At 37.6% G+C, this 21,291-nt stretch overlaps 1 protein-coding gene across 1 annotated transcript in view; it reads left to right on the forward strand.

Annotated features, from left to right (window-relative positions):
* The window catches only part of dcc (DCC netrin 1 receptor), a 264,597-nt gene that overhangs the window by 182,619 nt on the left and 60,687 nt on the right, over nt 1-21,291 (forward strand). The window contains exons 21-24 of the mRNA XM_084746633.1: nt 2,356-2,421; nt 17,191-17,353; nt 19,119-19,342; nt 20,110-20,226. Of these exons, the coding sequence (XP_084602759.1) occupies nt 2,356-2,421; nt 17,191-17,353; nt 19,119-19,342; nt 20,110-20,226 (570 nt within the window). The remainder of the gene's footprint in view (nt 1-2,355; nt 2,422-17,190; nt 17,354-19,118; nt 19,343-20,109; nt 20,227-21,291) is intronic.

A 21,291-nucleotide genomic window follows, 5' to 3' on the forward strand; every position in this document is an offset into this window, starting at 1 on the left:
CTATATACCTGTTAATAATAGCACAATAAATGTGTTTATTGTGAGATCATAAGACATTTATAAGTACTTTCAAGAAACGTATGTCATGTTTAACCTTTATTTATTAGCAGTTAATAACAGTTAACTATGCATTTTAAGGTGCTTTATTTAAAAAAATTGATAAGATGAGTTCATGCAAATGATGAAATGCATAGTTAAATCAATAAATGCTATTAAAAACAATTATAAGAAACTCATAAGGGTTGTATTAACATTCTTAAGTAACCTATAAACTGTTAACATATGTCTTATAGGTGCTTAGAAATGTCTGTCACAATACTCATGTTTGTTATGCTATTATTAACACTTATATAGCCTTACTAACACATATTCATGTTAATAAACATCATATGAGAGCCTTATTACCTATTAACTATTGCTTGTTACAAGCATCTTAATATAATGTATTAAACAAAACTTATTTTCAAAGCCTCACTTTGGCTGCTTAACAGTTCTGGCCTGTCACGTCTGGTCTGGCTCCGTTTGACCCTGGTAGCACAATAGCTAGTGTACATTTAGTATACATCACCCTGACATCAACCTGGTTTTGCTTTTACATAACCGAATCCGAACCAATCAAGGGAAGTAGCCGTCCCATTGACGATATCTTCAGTTGACATGGAAATTGTGATAGTGATAACAAGTAGCAGTTAACTTTCTTCATTGGTCAAAAGATGAGTTGATTTAAGAGTTGGGTGCTTTCACACCTACAATGTTTTGTCTGGACTTTCCAGTTTGATCTGAACCAAAGTTACAGGTGTGAAACCTCCCCCAGACCACGGTGTCACAATGTGTCAAGAAGGGTGGCAGACAATAAGAGGATGGTAGGATAGAGGATAGTAACTCAAACTCAAAATACAAAGACAAAATACAAAAGGCTTATGGAAAGTGTGACGGCACAGGTCAAAACAGTCCAAAAGCAAATTAATCCAAATGAACACTGAGAAAAACGAGGACAAAGACTGGAACGTATGACTATAAGGATGAAAAGGGGGAAAACACAGACAAAATACACAGGGACCCAATCATAAACAGGTGAAACAAATCAGTAATCAAAAAGAGAGGAAAAAAACAAAGACAGGAAGTAAAGTAAACAAAGACACAAGATGGAGGACTCTTACAAACTAAAACAGGAAATAACTGAGCAGAAAACGAAAACCGCACCACACAGCCTGGACTCAACAGCCAAACCTTGATCTGACTAAAAAAGGTGCTCTTGGTCTGACATCTTAAAATTAATCTTTTAAGATCTTTATTGACACGGTCCCTCTTAAAGACAGGACCACAAAATACAAAGGCCATCAGGTTCCTCTTTGCAAATTGTTGTCACTGGAGCTATGACATTGACAAAATCTGTCACTTCACTACAGTTGGTGTCTCCAGGACAAGACTTCGACATGATGACACACACATAGTCGAAAGATGCTTGCTCTTGCTTGCACCACACCTATCGTCACCCTTCATTTCGATCTCAGCTACACACCTGAAGATTTTGTGATTGCATCTTGCACAGTTGTTATGCTATTGCGGTGACAGACATAGAAGACATGGCAATGCACTTAAAGATGTTTCTGTGGTAGTTCCCCCTGCAGTAGGTGTTTCCATGACCACATTTTGCCATGATGACAGTTGACCCACAATGAAGGATCTGAGGCCTCTATTTAGCATCATCAAAGTCTTAGAACCGTGATGACCGTATATGAGGTGGATCTCGTTAAACTTGGTCTGGATTTCCTGTTGGTGGCGCTATGACAGTGGTTCATACCCTGCTATTTTCTACTTTCTTGCTTGGACCACAGCTATCCTCAAACTCACCCTACATTTTAATCTCAACTACACACACGTGAAGACTTTGTGACTGCATCTTGCATAGTTCTTACACTATTGCTAAAGCTGGTTGTGTTGTAGGACCACATTGTGCCATGATGACAGTTGCCACACATTGAAGGGTCTGAGGACTCTCGGCAGTTGTTGGTAATCCAGTCTTGTCATCTTCAGCTGATGGCGTAAACGCCTGAAAGTTGTTGCTATGAGAATCCATTCCACATATCCAGTGAAGTGTTAGTATCCTGGCAGGTGGATAAAGCCTTTAGATTTAGACTAAATGCACTCTCCGGAGAGAACTACACACACAGCACCGCGTATGTCATGTATGTGTGTGTGCACCATTTTTTCAAAGTAATTTATTTCCTAAAAAGGAACCCAATCTCTCTGTCCAATACCTCTGTTCCACCGTCAAAATGACTCTGCTTTTACTGCCATTTCCTCTTTTTTCTTTCCTTCCTTCCTGATGTTCCTATTTTTTTTTTCACGCAGGCCGAGGGGGAGACCACGCCTACTGGCCATCTGACACCAACCTGATTGACAGGAGCAGCATCAACGGTAACACACTCACAAAAACACACACACACACAGTTCTTCTGCTTGACTGAATGTGACTGTCAGAAAGTAGAATTACATTAGGTTCATTATTGGGCTTGATACTGTAATGAGACTAAATCTCCTGGGAGCTGAGCTGTGTGTGCGTGTGTGTGTGGTATTCTGCAGCATCATCAGATTATCACAGCGACTCAGTAGTTGTCTTTGATCATTCAGCTCAGTCATGTCTAAACTTTCTTTAATGACTGGCTGCATCCTGACAAGGAGCTGCAGCTCGCTGATTTACAGTCCAGCAGCATCGCTTCCTGTTTGCTGTAGTATTGCCGGCGGCAGAGAAAATTAATTAGATTCACTATCTCGCCATCAATCAGTGTTTTTACAAACTGGGGAAAATAATCATCTTTATAGGAAAGGGATTAAAAGAGTGTGGTGGCATATAAATCCAGCGCTCTTTTAATATCATAGCAAAAACAACAACGATATTATTGATAATGGTTTTAATTTTAAGCAGGAGAGTGATGGAGAAAGCTGTGTTTTTTTAATAAAACGATATGACTATGAATATCAAACCACCATAGAGACCTTGAAGGCTGCAGACCCACAAGAGCACACAGGGGGAGACGGGGACAGAGACAAACATCTGAAGCCAGGCAACTGACAGCCAGACGATAGAAAAAGGTCCCAGGCTGGGACTGCTATGGCTACTAACAACACAATCGAATATTAATGTTTAAGCTAATCATTATACAAATGCTAACACTGATATCAATGTTTATACCTACACCAATGCTAAAAAAAAATCCAACTACATATACTGCTGCTGTCACAATAATGCTAATTTAATGTTTAGATCTATAACTCATGCTAATGCTAATATTAATCTTACTCATTCAAAATGTACATCTATTTTTGTATTTAAAGGATGCATAAATGTTTTTAAACAGTACTTAGGCTAATGTTAAAGGGATATTTATGCTATCACTAATACTACTGCCTGCTATTAATAGTACCGAAACAAATGCTAAAACTGAAGCTAATTAACCAGTACACACATTAACACTGATCAATGCTTATACCTATACTATTGCTAAAATGCTAATATTAGGCCTAATATTTAAGCCAATGCTAGCAATAATGCTAATTTAGTATAAATAAATAGTAATGTTAATAGTAAAGGGACATCCATGCTATCACTATACTATTATTATTGTTATTGATAACATAGAAACTAATGCTAAAGCTAAAGCTGATCCATACATGTTACTGCACTCATGCTAAAAATTAATCCTTGAACGTACACTAAGGCTAATGTCAATATAAATAATAGGCCTAATATTCAAGCCATTGCTAATTTAATGCTGAATCTATAACTCATAATGAGGCCAATCTTAATATTTAGAGAAGGCTACTCATGCCAAAATTATTACTGCTATTAACCTAGCAGTAAATTAACCTAAACTAATGCTAAAGCTAATTAACTAATACATGACACTGATGTCAATACTTAGCTATACCTACACTAATGCTGATATTAATCCTAGTACATACACTAAAACTAATGTTAATGTTAATATTAAGAATAATATTCAAGCCGATGCTAATGATAGAGCTAATTTAGTGTTAAAACTATAACTCACGCTAAGGCCAATATTAATGCTAATAGTATTTGTGCTAATGCTAAAGAGATAGTGTTGTTATCACTAAATACAGCTGATATTAATACATTTTAAACTAATGCTACAGCTAACAAGCCAGTATACGCAGATTAGCACTGATATCAATGTTTATACCTACACCAGTGCTAATATTAAAATTAATACATATAGTTGTTATTATGGATCTTACTGGTTTCCTTAGCAATACTCTACCTCTGATAGGCTTGCCTGTGATGCTTGGGCAGATTAGATTGGTTAGTTTTAGGCATGAGGAGTGAGACTGAGTAGGATAAGAATATCAGGGTAAGCCAATCAGAGGCAGAGTAGGGTGAATCAGAGGCAAAATAGGCAGGCCATGCCAAGAAAAGCAGAGGGATCGATGATAACATAAAAGTATAATGGTAGTACTCATGCTAATGCTAATTAATGCTAACAGTACTTACACCAATGCTAATTTAAATACTCTGCTACACATGCTAATACTAATCCTGCTGCTATTAATAACACTGCAACTACTGTTAAAGTAATTGCCAACGATACAAATCATGGTCATAACCGTAACTGTCTTCTCTCATTTATGCTCAAAGAAAAACTGTTACCCCTCCTCCACAGAGAGGTCAGAGGTCAGGGGTCAGGGCCTGTAGCTGGTAGTGATTCAGTGTCTCAGTGGAGGACAGCTGAGCAGCGTGTGTGTGTGTATGTGTGTGTGTGAGGACGGACTGGACTGGCGTTGGTGCCGCTGCTGCCGGAGGCCATCATAAATCCGTCCTCTCTGACCTCCGCCCTCCTCTGGCTTTATGGCGGGTCGGCAAGGGCAAAGCCTCATTCATCAGCCCCGCCGTATTTCATCTTTAACGCGGTGTCGTCCTTTACGTCGCAGAAGCTTCCTCTCACTTGAAAAATGACCCACAGAGAAGATTCACCTCGGACTGTTTCCATCTGGTGTCTATGTCTACCGTCTGTACAGTAGGCCTGCTTGTATCTGTGTGGAGCTCTGGGTGTAGCACAGCCTGCACATTCACATTCACCTAAGTCTCTCCTCATTTTCTCCAGAGGAGGTGATGCTGGCTGTTGTCAGATGAAAGCTCCACACTACTCAAGCAATTAAGGCTAAAAATATCTCACCTTTAACCAGAGGAATCAAGGTGTTCAAAACAGTTCTTAATGGAAGACATTAACATCTTGAACCCTCTTATTCCCCTGGAACTCCTCTTAGCTATAACAAGGTGTAAAAGACATCTTCCTTTCTGTTTGATGCCTGGCTCACCTTTGTACAAGAGTGAATTCCTGAAACGTTATCAAACTAAACATGAACTAAAACCTTTATGGAAAGACGCGGCAGCAAGTTCATTTTGCCCACAGCCATACTAGCAGCTCTTTGAGGCCATTAGTGGTGCACTGAGCTAAATGAAAATGTCAGCATGCCAATGCCATGTTCATCATCCTAGTTTAGCATGTTAGCATACCAGTATTGTTAACTAGCGCTAAAATGAAGTACAGCTGAAGCTGGTGTGATGCCGATGGGGCAAGATAAAAAGCTAAAGATTGTGTACAGCAACAATAAATATGTGTTCTTACCCAATTTTCCACAATCCACGTCATTGGCCCAGGGTTATCCTTAATCCTAGGCTACAAGTTACCCCCTTTTCACACACACATTGTTAAGTCAGGGTTATGCTAAGCACAGGGCTATATTATTCATGTTACCATTCTTCTAGCCCTGGGTTAAATGTCGGCTGGTTCAGTCACTGATTTAAACATTTTAGAATGTTCTGAGACTGCTCCTACAATTCTTTTTAATCCAATTTCACAATGGCAGCTTTTAGTCCTGGGGTTCATCAACTTTCAAGGAATAGCCCTGCAAAGTCAGGGCTAACCCTGCTCCGGAGCAGGGACAGCAAGCCCTAAAGTCATTATTAGCCCACTTTGGAATGTTCCAATAGTCAGAAGACGGTGACAGGATTTTTTTTTTCTTCTGTGTCGGGTTGTTGGAACTGAAGTGAGCTGAAGTGAACTGCTGGGCTCATTTGGACTGAGAGAGTCGCTGAGGGTATGTTTGGAACTGACCATTATACAGTATTGGGGGTCCATGGCTCCGGTGCAACACCACTTCAGGTCCGCCTAATATCCTGAACACAGAAACAGTGAACAACACTTTAACGGTGTAATTCCCCAATTCAGTTCTACACACACTACCAGTCAAAAGTTTTAGAACACCCCAATTTTTCAATTTTTTAATTGAAATTCAAGCAGTTCAAGCCCAATGAATGGCTTGGCCTGGAACACACTATGGTAGCATGCCCTCATGAGCATTATTTGAACAGTATTGTACTACAGAAAGTAGTGTGTTGCTATAAAAATGGGGAGAAAATGGCAATTAACAATGGAAGAGAGACAGACCATCATAACACTTAAAAATGTAGGTCTTTCCTACAGAGAAATAGCAAAGAAAGTCAAGGTGTCAGTGAGTACAGTTTCCTTCACCATCAAAAGGCTCTCAGAAACTGTGTGTTTACAACTTAATTATAATCCATGTAGTAGAGTACTGTTATTGTAAAGTGGTGCTCAGCAGTCTAGCTGTGCTGTGTGTTGATGAATCCATGACGCTGTCCGTGGTGCTGAAGTAGCAGATGGATTTGAAAACACATTTTTCTCTCAGTCAAGCCCATTTGTCAGTTTCATCTTGGATCTATTATATTCTCTAAATAATATACTACAGATACTTCACACTATAATATAATGTAGCCTATATACTCTATAGAGCTGTGTCACCTTGTGGAACGGCGAGACGATCATAGAGGCACACTGCTGCCTGTAGTATTTCCTGTAGGGCATCCTGCAACAACGTCCTTTGGGAGGTGTACATAGGTATGTGTGATGGTTGGTGGTGTGGGGGCAGGGGGTTGCTCCCATTGGAGCCTCCCCCCTGTAAAAAATCAACAAATGACCAAACGCTGAGGGGAAAATGAATACCTGGAACATATTTCATGGCAATTTGTCCGTTACTTGCTGAGACATTTCACACAAACGTTAAGCTAATGGTGGTGCGAGAGGAAAGGTGAGGAGGTCAACAGTATCAGTAGGATTCATCCTCAGGGGACCATAAATGTCTGTGCAATGTTTAATGAAAAACCATGCAATAAGAAGACATACTTTTATTAATCCTGAGGGGAAATTACATTTATCGCTCTGTTGTAATTTTGTACATACAAACACAAGTCCAAAATACACACACATGGACAAACAGGACCTGTAGAACTGGCACCTCTCCAGCTGAGAGTCCACACTCAACGCTCCCGTCCGTGTGGGAACCAGTGGCCCTTCGGTTCCCAAGCAAGGCCTTTACGGACTGAGCTGCTGCTGCTAGTTGTTGAGCTCAGTCTGGATCAAAGTTGTGGCAGTGTGACGTCACTAGAAACCCCAACACATAAGTCAGCTGGTGGGTTTATTTCCCATCAGTAATCTTTGGAGATGTTAACCTGCTGTGTAGCTCTGATTTCATTTGAGAAACTTTGTTATCCCTCTAAACATCTCCAGGGTTAATTTAGGGGAATTTATTCCTTAAAAAATTGGGACAAATTATGTTCTACAAATAAAAACTTTAAAAATGATCTGTACCAACACTCTGATTTTTAGTGAAACTTTATCCTTTTAGGATTTATATACATGAAATATATGTAATTTATGAAATGTTTGCTTCTATTCTTGTAATTTCTAAAATTGCTCTGTGCCAGAAAACACCCTTATCTCTGCCAAGAATTCACAAAACCAAACTGTTTAAAAATTTGTTAAAAGTATTTTAAATTCTAAAAGTCATCATCAGTTTTTTTTTTTCTTTACAAAAACCTGATTTAATCAGGCATAAGAAGGGTTAGCTATACCCTAAAGACCCCTGTCTCACTTCCTCGTTTAAAAAAGAGGGAATGCTGCTCAAGCACTGGTAAACTTTCCATTGTTTGACAAATTCATTAAATAATATTTCTATCAGAAAGATCTCAGATCTCAACCATAACATGTCAACTCTGTAGTTCTTCTAAATCAAAGCTGAATAAGATTTATGGTTTAACATTAAGAGACTCTGAGACACTTTAAAAAACAGAAATGGCTGCTCACTATGATTCTGCTGAGAAGTGGAAAAATCATCAATCAAAAAACATCAACTCTGTCTACATTTAATAAGAAATATAATCACTAGGAAGTTTTGGCCTGTTACAAGGTTTAATAACCAAGAGTTTGATATTTAATTAAAATATTTTCCATCATAACTGAAGAGAAAAAATCAGAACTCCCTCAAAATATAGTTTTGTCCCAGTTCTCAAGAATGAGCGATGAATGAAGTTAAATTAGTGGCGGTGACCCAGCATTGGAGATTATTTTGTGTCAGCTTTGTCTCCCAGCTGGATTTCTGGACTTTGTGAGGATTTCTGCTCTCGTGTTGATTTGTTGATTTGTTGACCGCTGAGCTGCCGAGGGCTTCTGATTTATTCCGCGTCGTGTCACCAGAGCCGGCGGGCGTCCAGTGCCCTGCTCAAGGGCATCTCAGCAGAGGTTGTTAACGCTCCCGTTATCGTCGGTCACATACGTGCTGCTCGCGGCGAGGCTTAGACTTTCCCTCTGTCAGCCGCTGCTCCTGTCACTTATCGCATCCATCAACAACTTTTCTACTTTTGTTCTTCACAGTCCATAAAATCCAGATTTATTGTATGAAACAGTTCTTTCTTTATTAACAAACCCACAGTTGTGATTATATTTGACATGCTGCTGTATTAAATTGTCACATTAAAATGTCATTTTCTTTGTAACTACAAAATTACATAGTTCTTTTCACAAAACTTTTTAGAAAATTATTGGGAAATTACAGGTGCATAAACTAAAGGGATTTTACTTTCAAACAGGGACGCTGTTTCAAAGCTTTCCCCACACAACCAGAAAACAAATTCAGCTGTAGAAATACTGACTCCTTTGTTTATTCATTAAGATAAAATAAGCCTTTATTGATTCCCAGAGGAGAAACTTATTGCAGCACCTTTCCTTGCACAACGACAGCAATAAGTACAGAGAGAGAACAAGAAATAAAAAAAGAAGGTATGAAGCAATAAAGAACAGTGCAGTAAAAATAGAAAACTACAAGAGCGCTGAAAGAAAATAAATGAATAAAGTGACAATAGTGTTAGCAAAGTCAAAACTCTATCATGAACAGGAGAATGTATGATATGATCAGGTAATGATACTTTGTGTTGTCTGTATTAATATAGACATATATAGCTTATTAACACATAGTGTAATATGTTAAATTATAGTATTAGATATGAGACTTAGCTTAAGTGAAAGTAATGTAGGTATAGATGTAACATAATATAACTTAATATTTAATACAGTCAGATGGGAGGGGAACTATGGGAACTATGTACAAATACTGTAATTTTTCAGCTATCTGTACTTTACTTGAGTTTTTATTTTTCTGATAACTTTTTACTTTTATTCCCTACTTTTTAATTCAAATTTCAGTTATTTTTTTTTTGCCACATTTTCAAGACAGGTATGTTGCTTTAGTTTTAATGCAAGACAAAAACAGCATGAAAGACATAACACGATGAAAACAGTGTAAAAGACGTAAAACACAAAACGACATAAAATGTAAAGGTGTAAAAGATGTTAGAAGACTTTAGAAGACAAAACTTATACAATACATATCAAGGTGAAAATAACAGAAGATTTAACAAGGTGAAAATGATGTAAAAAACAAAACAAGACAAAAACAACGTGACAGGATGAAAATTATGTAACAAGACAAATATGAAGTGACAAGATTAAAATTATACAAAAATGACATACAAGATGAAAATAACGTAACAAAACATAACAAGACAAAAATAATGGAACAGCCAAAAATAATGTAACAATACATAACAGGAAAATGACGTAAAAGACGTAACAAACAAAAACAATACTATAATAAAAGGTGAGGCTCGGTTAGCTTTGCACAGAAACAGAAGGTTTCTATTATACTTTAAGTACATGTCAGAGCCTGAACATTTTCACTTTTACTGCAGTAAAGAAGTTGAATCAGTACTTCTACTTTTACCAAAATATTTTCTGCACAAATATCTGTACTTCTACTTGAGTACAGAATGTGTGTACTTTTGCGATCTCTGAGTATAATACCGTGATATAATATAGAATAAAATATCAGTTTGGGTATGGTATAGTATAATATAATAATAATAATAATAATAATAATCTTTATTTATAGAGCACTTTTCAAAATTCACATTACAAAGTGCTTCACAAAGGCAACAAAGTAAAACAGACAGGATCAAGTGTCACACAACAACTCAAACAGGTTAAAATAAGATGGTAAAGAGCAAGAATAGGAATGTAAAAACATTTTTAAGAAAAGCAGTGCACAACAGTTCAAGTTTAGATAAAATCAGGAAAGGCTCTCCGATAAAGGTATGTCTTAAGAAGAGATTTAAAGGAGATCACTGACTCGGCTGTCCTAATTTCCTCAGGCAGTTTGTTCCAGAGCTTTGGGGCCCTGACTGAAAAGGCCCTATCCCCTTTAGTTTTCAGCCGGGCATGTGGAACAGACAAGAGACCTCTGCCTGAGGATCTCAAGGTACGTCGTGGAGTGTAAGGTACTAACAGGTCAGAGATATATGGGGGTGCGAGGCCATTGAGAGCTTTAAAAGTCATCAGTAAAATCTTAAAATCTATTCTAAAACATACAGGGAGCCAATGTAGAGATGCTAAAACAGGAGTGATATGATCATGTTTCCTAGTTCTGGTTAAAAGTCTGGCAGCTGAGTTTTGAACATTCTGAAGTCTGTTAATAGATTTTTGGTTCAGGCAGGTAAAAAGGCTGTTGCAGAAATCCAGGCGTGATGAGATAAAAGCATGTAAAATGGTTTCTGTGTCTTTAAAAGATAGTGTAGAACGTATTTTTGAAATATTTCTTAGATGATAAAAACATGACTGCACAAGCTTTGTCGTATGATGTTCAAAATTTAGGTTTCCATCAAACCACACTCCCAGATTTCTAGCAACAGGCTTGATATGATCTGTTAGGGGACCAGCAAATGGTGGGATTTGTGTGATCATTTGCTGGGGCCCAATCAACACAATTTCAGTTTTGTCAGCGTTTAGTTGGAGAAAATTTTGTGACATCCAATCCTTTACTTCAGATAGACAGTCATTTAGTGAATCAAACATATTAGGGTCAGAGGATCTCAGAGGTAGGTACATTTGTGAATCATCTGCATAAAAATGGTAAGACACACCATGTTTTTGTAAAATATGCCCAAGAGGAAGCATGTATAAAGAAAATAAGATTGGCCCCAAAACTGACCCTTGGGGCACACCATATTTAACACACGAGAAGGATGACACATAGTTATTAACAGAGACGCAGAATTTCCTGTTTGATAGATAGGATGAAAACCATTGTAGTGCTGTACCAGAAATCCCTGCCCAGCGCCTCAGTCTGTCGAGGAGGATGTTGTGGTCGACTGTGTCAAAGGCCGAGCTAAGGTCCAGGAGAACAAGAACTGCACATTTGCCATCATCAGCAGCCATTAAAAGGTCATTTGTGACCTTAAGCAGGGCCGTTTCGGTGCTGTGGAACTTCCGGAAACCAGATTGAAATTTTTCAAAAGTGTTATTATTTTCGAGTGCCGATAGAAATTGCTTGTACACTATCTTCTCTAAAATTTTTGAAATAAATGGCAACTTGGATATCGGTCTGTAATTTTCAGGGAGGGAGGGGTCCAGACCACTTTTTTTTAAAAGCGGGTTCACACATGCAGATTTAAAATGATCAGGGACACAACCCGTAGATAGGGAACTGTTAAAAACAGAAAGCAAATGGGGCCCAATAAAATCCATTATTTTAAGTAAAAACTTTGTTGGTATCACATCAAGAGGGCTGGAAGACACTCTCATATGTGACACTGTGTCTAAAAGTTCAGACAGGGTGATGGAATAAAACTGATTAAAATCATTACGCTGCGGGCAAACTTTATCAGAGTAAGCTATGCTTGTGGTAATGGAGGCTCTTATTTTCTCTACTTTATTAATAAAATAAGATAAAAACATTTCACAATCAGATTAAATCAATAAGATTAAATCAAAATATATTAGATAATAAGTAAAATATATAACAGAATATATCTCAACTCAACTTTTCTCTACAGCAGCTTTCATACAAACATATGACAAAGTGCATCAGAGCAAGATTAGAATGGCACAGAAAGATGTTAAAACAAAAATAGAAAATAATAAAATTTTGCAAGATTAAAAAAATTAGAACAAATAAACCATAAAATGTTAAAAGTCAATGAAAAGTCTATGCAATTCATTAGTAAACCAATCAGTAAGACTTTAAAAACGAAGGCAACAAATGAGGCATAAGGCATTTTAAATATAAGCTGACTAAAAGTGTCTTTTAAAAATGTCCACAGAAGTGGAGTCCTTCAGATCCACAGGCAGACCGTTCCAGACACAGAGGCTGAGGGCTGATAGTGTTTTCATTGAAATCCTTGAGGTGATGAGGAGGCAGCTGCACAGGATCTGGGCAACCTGGTACATATCTGAAAAACATATCTGAGAGACAGGCTGGTGCCACTCAGCGGTTTAAAAACTGGTACGAAAATCTAAACAGGTTGTAGGCAGCCAGAAACTTTTTTTTAAGTAGAACGCTGGAATAGTGAAGCCTGGAGGTGAGAGAAGCAGGCACTCATTTTTCTGTCGGTCTGATTCTTAAAGTTGGAAAAAGTTTGACAAAACTGTTTTGTTGGATTCATGTAAACAAAATGTACAGTCGATTGAAGTCAATAGCTGCTTTCACACAGACTAATATTTCATAAATAATCAGAATAATCATCATATAAACACCTCAGTTAGGAGAGACTGGTCTGATCCCTCTGGATTAGAAGGAATCTTCAGATTGAGAAAAGTTTTGTAACCACTGATAATCTGTTCAATAGGAAAATAATAACAATGCAGCACTTAATCTGATCATTTCTGAAACCTTGAAGGATTTAAAGACAACTAATATTGATCCCAGGAGTAAGTCAGAAAAATGATTTTTATTTTACTCCACATAGATCATAAACTCTTGAGTCACTAAAATCAGTTGAGGAATAAAAGTCACAGTGCTTAAATGTACTTGTGCACAGGTCAGTTTTGCCAGGACCAACATGGCAGCAACGTTGATGCATCGCAGCGAACAAGCTGGATCGATCAATGTGACGACTACATATGAGATGTCTTTGACCAGAATCACTTCTTCTTCTGTTGTATTTCCAGCAGATTAGAAGCTTCACAGCAGGCAGAACCAGTTTACACACATCAAAACACACATATCAAGTCCACACATTCTGTACAAAGATAACTGATCCTCCAGTCGAGCCTCGCTCTCCTCTGTGTTTCATCTTGATACGTCTTTTCTTTTTAATTTTGTCTCGTTAAGTCTTTTAGGTAATATTTCTCCTTGATACATCTTATAAAACGTTTTTAGTCATTATGCATTTTTCATCTAGTTACTTATTTTACACCTTGTTTTTTTGCCTTGCTCGTTCTTTTTTTACATAATTTTTCATTGTTTACATTGTTTTTCATCTTGTCACGTCTTTTTTCTCTTGTTAGTCTTTTGTCAAGTCTTTTCCATCATTTTTGGTCTTGTTGCATCGTTTTTGTCATGTTATGTGATTTTTAGTCACCTCATGTCTTTTCATCTTGTTACATCGTTTATGCAATTTTTTTGTCTTGTTACATATTTTTCATCTCATTAAAGTTTTTACTTTGTTTTTCTTCCTGTTAGTTTTGGGGTTTTTTGCATCTTGTTCAATCATTTTTGTCTTGTTACATCTGTTGTGCTTGAGCTGCACTGTCAGACACCCTGAAGACTGACTGAAGAGCTTTACTGTCTGTAACTGAAACACTCTCTGTCCTGTGACCTCAGGTGTCGCTTTCTCTGTAAGAACTAATCTGTGACAAAGCTGCAACAGTTGATGCAATCCATCACCAGATGCAGGAGATTTACAACGTTACTTAACAAGGTGTATAACATGTTTACCTGATGTTCTGCTGATAATAATTGGATGTCATTACTGAAGTTAATTTAGTCTTAATCTATTCTGTGCCTGAGCAGAGTGATTAGTATGTCAGTCCATCCATCCTGCTCTCCTGCTCACAGACTGTCAGGTTGCCGTCACACTTCCTGATAAACTCGTGGCAACCTTTTGATTTGAATGACCTCCGGTGACCTTTACTTGCACGCACCTTGAAGCCGGAGACACACCTGAGCAGAGGGTCAGATTTCTGTTTGAAGCAAATGAAAGACTTGTTTTTTTTTAGAGGAAAAGGGAGGAAGATGATGAAATCTGAGTTAAAAACAAGAAAAGAAAAGAAAGTGTTACTGTGGTCCCGCTGCTGCAGCTGTAAGCTGTGATGGATTGTGCTTTTCATTGAGAGAGACGAGCAAATGGAGAGAGAAACAGAGAGGGAGAGAGAAGGTGAAAGAGGTAAAGTGCCTCTTTCTCCACGCATTTTTCTTAATCTTTCTTTCCTCCATCTCCTTCCTCTCTTCTCTCCTCTGCCTACTATTCGGCCCTTTCTCTTTCTCTCTATTATCTCTGTCTCACTCTTTCCCCCTCTCTGACTTTTCTTCTCTCTTTTCACTCTCTCTGTAACACACTCCTCCTCCTCCTCCTCCTCCTCCTCCTCCCCATCCAGACTTCACGCTCCTCCCGTGTTTCCTATTTTCTCTCTCTCTCTGCTCCAAGGTCGAGTTAATGAATGACAGAGCGTGTCATCAATTCCCCTTTCTCCCTTTACACCTGTCATACACTCACACACACACACACACACACACACACTGTGTATTGATTGGTGCAGCAGCAGCTTTGTGTTTTCAGTCCACTGAAACCACTTTGGGTTTCATTTTGCAGACTTTTATTTTGTAGCTAAAAATCCAAAACAGGCTATTTTTCTTTGGCTAAATATTATATTATATTATATTATATTATATTTATTTATTTATTCATTTATTTATTTATTTATTTTTCTTCTATTTCTGCACATGGGCTCTTTACAGTCATTAAAAGACTTTTTAATTATGTTGATAATGAACAAACAGGATCATGGAAATTAAATGTGTTAATGATGTTTATGTTTTGTTGCCTTTGTGCTGCTCCTCACCTCTAAGTTGCTAATCTTAAGTCAAAATGGGTAATAAATTATTTGAAGTAGTTATTTTTTTACTATTATTTTCAGTTTTCAGTTGCAATTTGGTTAGGTTGAGGCACACTTCTAATTGGGTAGGTTCATTAAAGATAATGGTTTGTGGTTAAAGTACATCCTTGCACAACATTAGACAAGCTTTTTGGTGGTCACAACGAAGTGTCATTAATGCAATGAGAACTAGCCAATCACAGTACAGCAATAGTAGCCAATCACAGAACAATAGGGCAGGACAAGGTGGAGACAGACAGCCTCTGAGACTAACTGGCCAATTTGATGACAGGGAATACAGTACTAAGGTGGTTTTCCTCTGGCTTTGGCTCCTGGTGTCCCAGGCTGAGCCAGTTCGAAGGATGGCTAGCTGAACAGGTAACCAAGCTAACTAGCTAATGCTGGCTACAGTTAACAGCACTTACAGGTTAGCCTACTACTAGCTAAAGCTAGCTATCTTTCTATTAGGAAACAGCAGAAATCACCTTGGTACTATAAACTGTCATCAAACTGACCCCACGTCATTTAATGACATCTTTAGGACAAGTCTGGATATTAGGGTGGGGGTTGTTTTTAATTTTGCATAGGGACTGTTTATAGAAATTTTAAAAAGTTTTGCTTTAAAAAGGAGGATGAACAGGATAATTGAAATGAGTTGTACTGATGAGCCTATATAATGTTTTGTTGTATTTTCAGTATATTTCAAAATAAATAAAAAGCAATTAACTTAAGTCTCAACACTGATTGTGACACTGTCATAATCATGGCATGCCACCTGTCATGAACATGAAGGTGACCCAACACAGCCCTGAGACTGACAGTAACCAGTTTGATCATGGGGAATACAGTACCAAGGTGGTTTTCTAAGGTGTTTGTTTTTTTGTCTCCTGGCACCCCGGGGCTGAGTCAGCTAAAAGGACAGTTAGCTGCACAGCCAACTGAGCTAACTCAGCTAATGCCAGCTACAGTTAACAGAAGTTAGCGGTTAGCCTACTACGAACAACAATTGAAGTTAGCTATTCTTTTATCGGGAAACTGTAAATGACCTCAGTCATGCTCTCAAACTGACCTTATAACATTTAATGACGTCTTCATAAGTCTGAATGGTTGAAATCAAGGGATTATTCATGACACTGTCATAAAAGCATTTGACAGTGTAATAACAGTTGAATGACATCTTTATGAAAAGTCCAAAACATATCACTGTAGTTGAGTTGAGCTAAATTCTCTCTTTATGTTTGATACTTTGGCCTGATGTGGCATGTTTATGACAGGTTATGTTGTCTTGGTTAATATCAAGCTGTCATAACAAATGCATCTCAAACAATGTCAACTTTGCTTGAAAACAACATTATTGACCTCATGACACTTAATGACAACAGACTTAAACATCCATAAAGACTCCTTCATGTTTATAACAGGTGTTATGTCATGTTTATAACAGTGTTGTGTCAGGCTTATGCACACCTCTTCAAATAAAGTATTACCTCAAAATGTCATAATAATAAATATATCAGCTTTCAAAACCTCAGTAACTCATGGTCAAATTAAAAATGAGAAGTATATTGACAAACACATCTTAGTGTTCTCCTAAGCAGAACGCCACCATAATGACAATGAAATTGAATGTGAAATGAACTTTTTATTTCAACCTAATCTTGTAAATGAGACTTAAAATGGATTTTTAATGTGAATGTTGCCCTGATGGGCAGTAATTGTGCGTTTCAAACATGAAAATTGATTTTATTATTATTATTTTTTTATGTGCATCACGTAAACAACAATAAAACTTTTAATTCGATGTAATGATTTCAGTGTTGCCAGCCGTGGGCTTTCACTATCCTCAAACCGTTTCTTACCACCATTTTCTCTGTTTGTGCTTCAGAGTCTCCCATTGGTCAGATGCGCCCACCTCACGGCAGCGCCACGCCCCAGAAGAACAGCAACCTCCTGGTCATCATCGTGGTTTCCGTGGGAGCCGTCACCGTGGTTGTGGTCGTCATCGTGGCGCTCATCTGCACCCGGCGCTCCTCGGCCCAGCAGAGGAAGTAAGATGTTTCATTTGCCTGTGTGATGGCAGCAAACAGCTGCGAGGATAACAAGGCAGATGGTTAATGATCTGTCCTGCTCCTTTTGTTTGTTTGTTTTGCATAGAAACTGAATCACAAATGTGTTTACACACACCAACACAGGTCTGAAAGTCCTGTGGTCACTGTTTAATTCTTAATCACATGAAGTTCTAATCCTAAAGATTTCAGTCCACTTTGATTTGATAACACTTGTGGTTACACTGCTAACAGCATACACTACTGCAAAGACTCATGACTCCACCACCACCAAAAATAGTGCTGCATAGAGAGTCATTACATTTCAGATAGTGTTTTATAGTCCAGTTCTTGTTGTTTGGGTCCGTATTATTTCATAATCCAATTTGTCAAATTTCAGTTTTGTTTTATTCTGTAATCCAGGTCATGACTTTTCAGTTGGTATTATGTTGTAATCTAGTTAAACAGGTTCCAGTCAGTATAATCCACTATAATGTTATTTCATAATCCAGGTCATTACATGCAGTCAGAGTTGATTATAATCCAGTCTGTCAGGATTCTACAGTGGCAGAGAAGGTGTAATGATCCGAGAGAAGCTTTGAATTTCCAAGATTAAAGTTTTACATTTTTGAGAAAATAGCAGCACATTTATAATTAAAAAGTGACAAATTTGCGAGAAAAATAAAAATATTCTCTTAGATTATGAAGTCATAGATTTATGGAAAAAAGCTAAATAAAAATCTGTTATGTTTAAAATCAGAAATGTCTGAGAAACAAAAGGGATATTCTTTGAGATTAAAGTGGTACATTTATGAATAAAAAGTTATACATTTATGACAAAAAAAAAATATTCCCTTGGATTATGAAGTCACAGATTTGAGAAAAAAGATTTAAAAAATTCACAAATTCATGAAGAAAAAAATCTTGAATATTCTCTGAAAAAGTCATACATTTACAAGGCCACAATTACTTATGTTAGTTTGATCATTTCAGAGAATATACAAGTTTTTTTTTCCTCAAATTTTTTACTTTTTTCTTGTTTTTTTTTCTCATAAATTTATGACTTTAAACTCAGAGAATATTTTTAGGGGTTTTTTGATCTATGGTGTTATAATGTCAGAAAATATTTTGGGGGATTTCTTTCAAAAATTTGTTACTTTTTTCCCATAACTTTACCGGTATAATCTCTGAGAATGTCAAAGTTTCTTTAATAGTAAATTTATGACTTCAGTCTCAGAAAGTCTGGGTTTTTATCAGAATATTACCCCCTGTCCTGGCACCAATGGCCCTAACATGCTATGGTAGGTTTCAGTGTTGTAGTTAAGCATTATTTTACACATCATTTAATACAATTAAAACATTTAAATCCAGTCTAATAGGTTACAGTTGTATGAATGTATTATATAATCTAATTTTCATCAGATTTAAGTGCAGAGCAGCAGGTAAATGAAGAATTCAGTCCACCTCATCTCTCTCTCTGCCATAATCTCTCTGCTTTCCTCTGCTTTCTTCTCGTCTGTGTGATGTTCTTGTGTGTTGCAGCGTACGTCAGTGAGGTAAATGCTTCTGTGATGGCTGTACATTTCTGTTATTTACAGATGAACAGGTGTGTTAAAGCTCTTCTGGCATTTGGCATGTTGCCTAGCGACATGACTCTGTCAGCAGCCTACCCATTGTTCGCTGTGCTGTCCACCGACATCAGTCCCCCACTGTGTTCTTCACATCTGCCTTCCTCCCTCACCTGTGTGTGTGTCTGTCCTCTCCGCAGGAAGCGTGCGAGCCACAGCGCCAGCAAGAGGAAGGGCAGCCAGAAGGACCTGCGGCCTCCCGACCTCTGGATCCATCATGAGGAGATGGAGATGAAGAACATGGAGAAAGCTCCCAGCGTCGCCCCCTCCGGGCACGACTCGCCCATCCAGTCCTGCCAGGACCTCCCGCAGGTGGCACACAGCCAATCAGAGAGCCAGATGGGGAGCAAGAGCAGCCACTCAGGTACAGGATGGACAATTCAGTCATTTATTTGTTAACTTATTTTATTTAAATAGTTAAATTTAAATGTACATATTATATTATGTATGACCATTTAAACTTAATTATAGTTATTGTTTTTAAAGGGACAGTTCACCCCAAAATAAAAAAAAAACAAAACATATTTTCCCCTTAGCCTGTATTGCTATTTATCCATCTAGATTTTTTTTGGTGTGAGTTGCAAAGTTTCAGAAATATCAGCCATACAGATGTCTGCTTTTTCTCCATTATAATGGTGCTCGGCTCAAGATTATCCACAGACCTTGTTGTGAGCAGTTTCACATAGGAGTGATTTACTTTCTGCAGTAGACTTTATGGGAACTATTTTCTTTTCTGCTGCAAGCAAAATGTTTTTTATTTTGGGGTGAACTGTCCCTTTAAAATTAAAATTTTTAAAAACTCTGATTTGTGCCTTTTTATAGATGCAGATTTTATTTTATTTTATGCCTGTGTTGCCTGGCAATAATAAAAGGAGCAAAATTCAAAATTAATTTCACATTTGCATGCTAAGTATGTTCTTTTCTTCATTTCTGTGGTGCTGATTAATTTCTATCCATTAAGACTCTTGATTAAATTAGCTGGATAATGAAGCCTGATTCATCATGAAGAAAAACACATCTATTAACTAACAATATATAAATCATTTACCATCAGCTCATTTTTTTATATTCATTTCGATTTTAAAAAAGGGGAAGAAAACATTGTGATATTTGAGTGTCTTGATGTTCCAGGAGCTGACGCAGACGAGGCGTCCAGCAGCATCTCCACGCTGGAGCGCTCCCTGGCTGCCAGGAGGGGGACAAGAGGCAAAATGATGATTCCCATGGACTCACAGCCGAGCAACACACGTAAGTAATATGCCTTTGTGTGTGTGTTTGTATTTTCTGGCTCTAAGCAACTCCTTTAAAGGACCAGTGTGTCAGTGTGTGACCTGCGTGTTTCATGGGGTCAAACGGTGAGCTTGCAGATCACAAAAATCCTTGCCTCACCCTCCTGCCCAAGCATATAGGAGAACTTACAGTGGCTGAAAAATGCATGAAAACCCCAAAAGGTTGTTTCAAGAGTCTGTGTTTGGTTTGTCCGTTCTGGGCTACTGTAGAAACATGGCAGTGCAACATGGCAGCATCCGTGAAAGAGGAGCTGCTCCCTCTGCAGATATAAAGAGCTCATTCTTAGGCAACAAAAACACAATAATTCTTATTTTCAGATGATTACACACTAATTGTTTTCAGTGGATAAATGCTAACATTAGCATACAAAACAGTCAAGACAAACAAACAGTGCATATCTCATTTTATTTAGATTCAGCAGAACAGTGATTTTGGTTGAGCAACAGGACAGACTGATGTATAAAAGAAATATTTCAGGGACTTTGAACATTCTCTTGCTGTGAGTTTCTTAAAAGATGTTTGCCAGAGCCTGGCTAATAATCTTTGCACAAATTTGAGAGTTTTAGTTTTATGACTAAAATAAATATAATTTATTGCATGGCTGATTGGTCAATTAGAGCAGTCTGTGGTCTATTATTTCTGTATAGCAGACTGTTGCTATGGACACAGTTCTGATCATAGACAAAAGACAAAATTTGTTTTTAATACATAACCATGATGCACAGTGAGCAGATCACCACTGTGATTTTTGTGTTATGTAAATGTATGCCAAATATTTTTTGTTGTAATAAGCAGGATAATGTACAGTTAGCAGGTCATTATTGTGAAATAAACCTGCTTCATACTGCCAGGATTTATTTCATAATAATGACCTGCTCGCTGTGCATTATCTCTTATATCACATGCTGATGTTGAGCAGCATAATCTTTACCATAAATTGCAAAAGTATTAAGTATTAAAAGTATTAGGATGCTAAAAGTTGCTAATTAGGCTGTTTAGTTTTGCAGGTATTTAGTCATGAAA

Source organism: Lutjanus erythropterus, chromosome 20 (genome assembly GCF_056507025.1).
Source record: "Lutjanus erythropterus isolate fLutEry1 chromosome 20, fLutEry1.hap2, whole genome shotgun sequence".
Classification (NCBI taxonomy): domain Eukaryota; kingdom Metazoa; phylum Chordata; class Actinopteri; order Lutjaniformes; family Lutjanidae; genus Lutjanus; species Lutjanus erythropterus.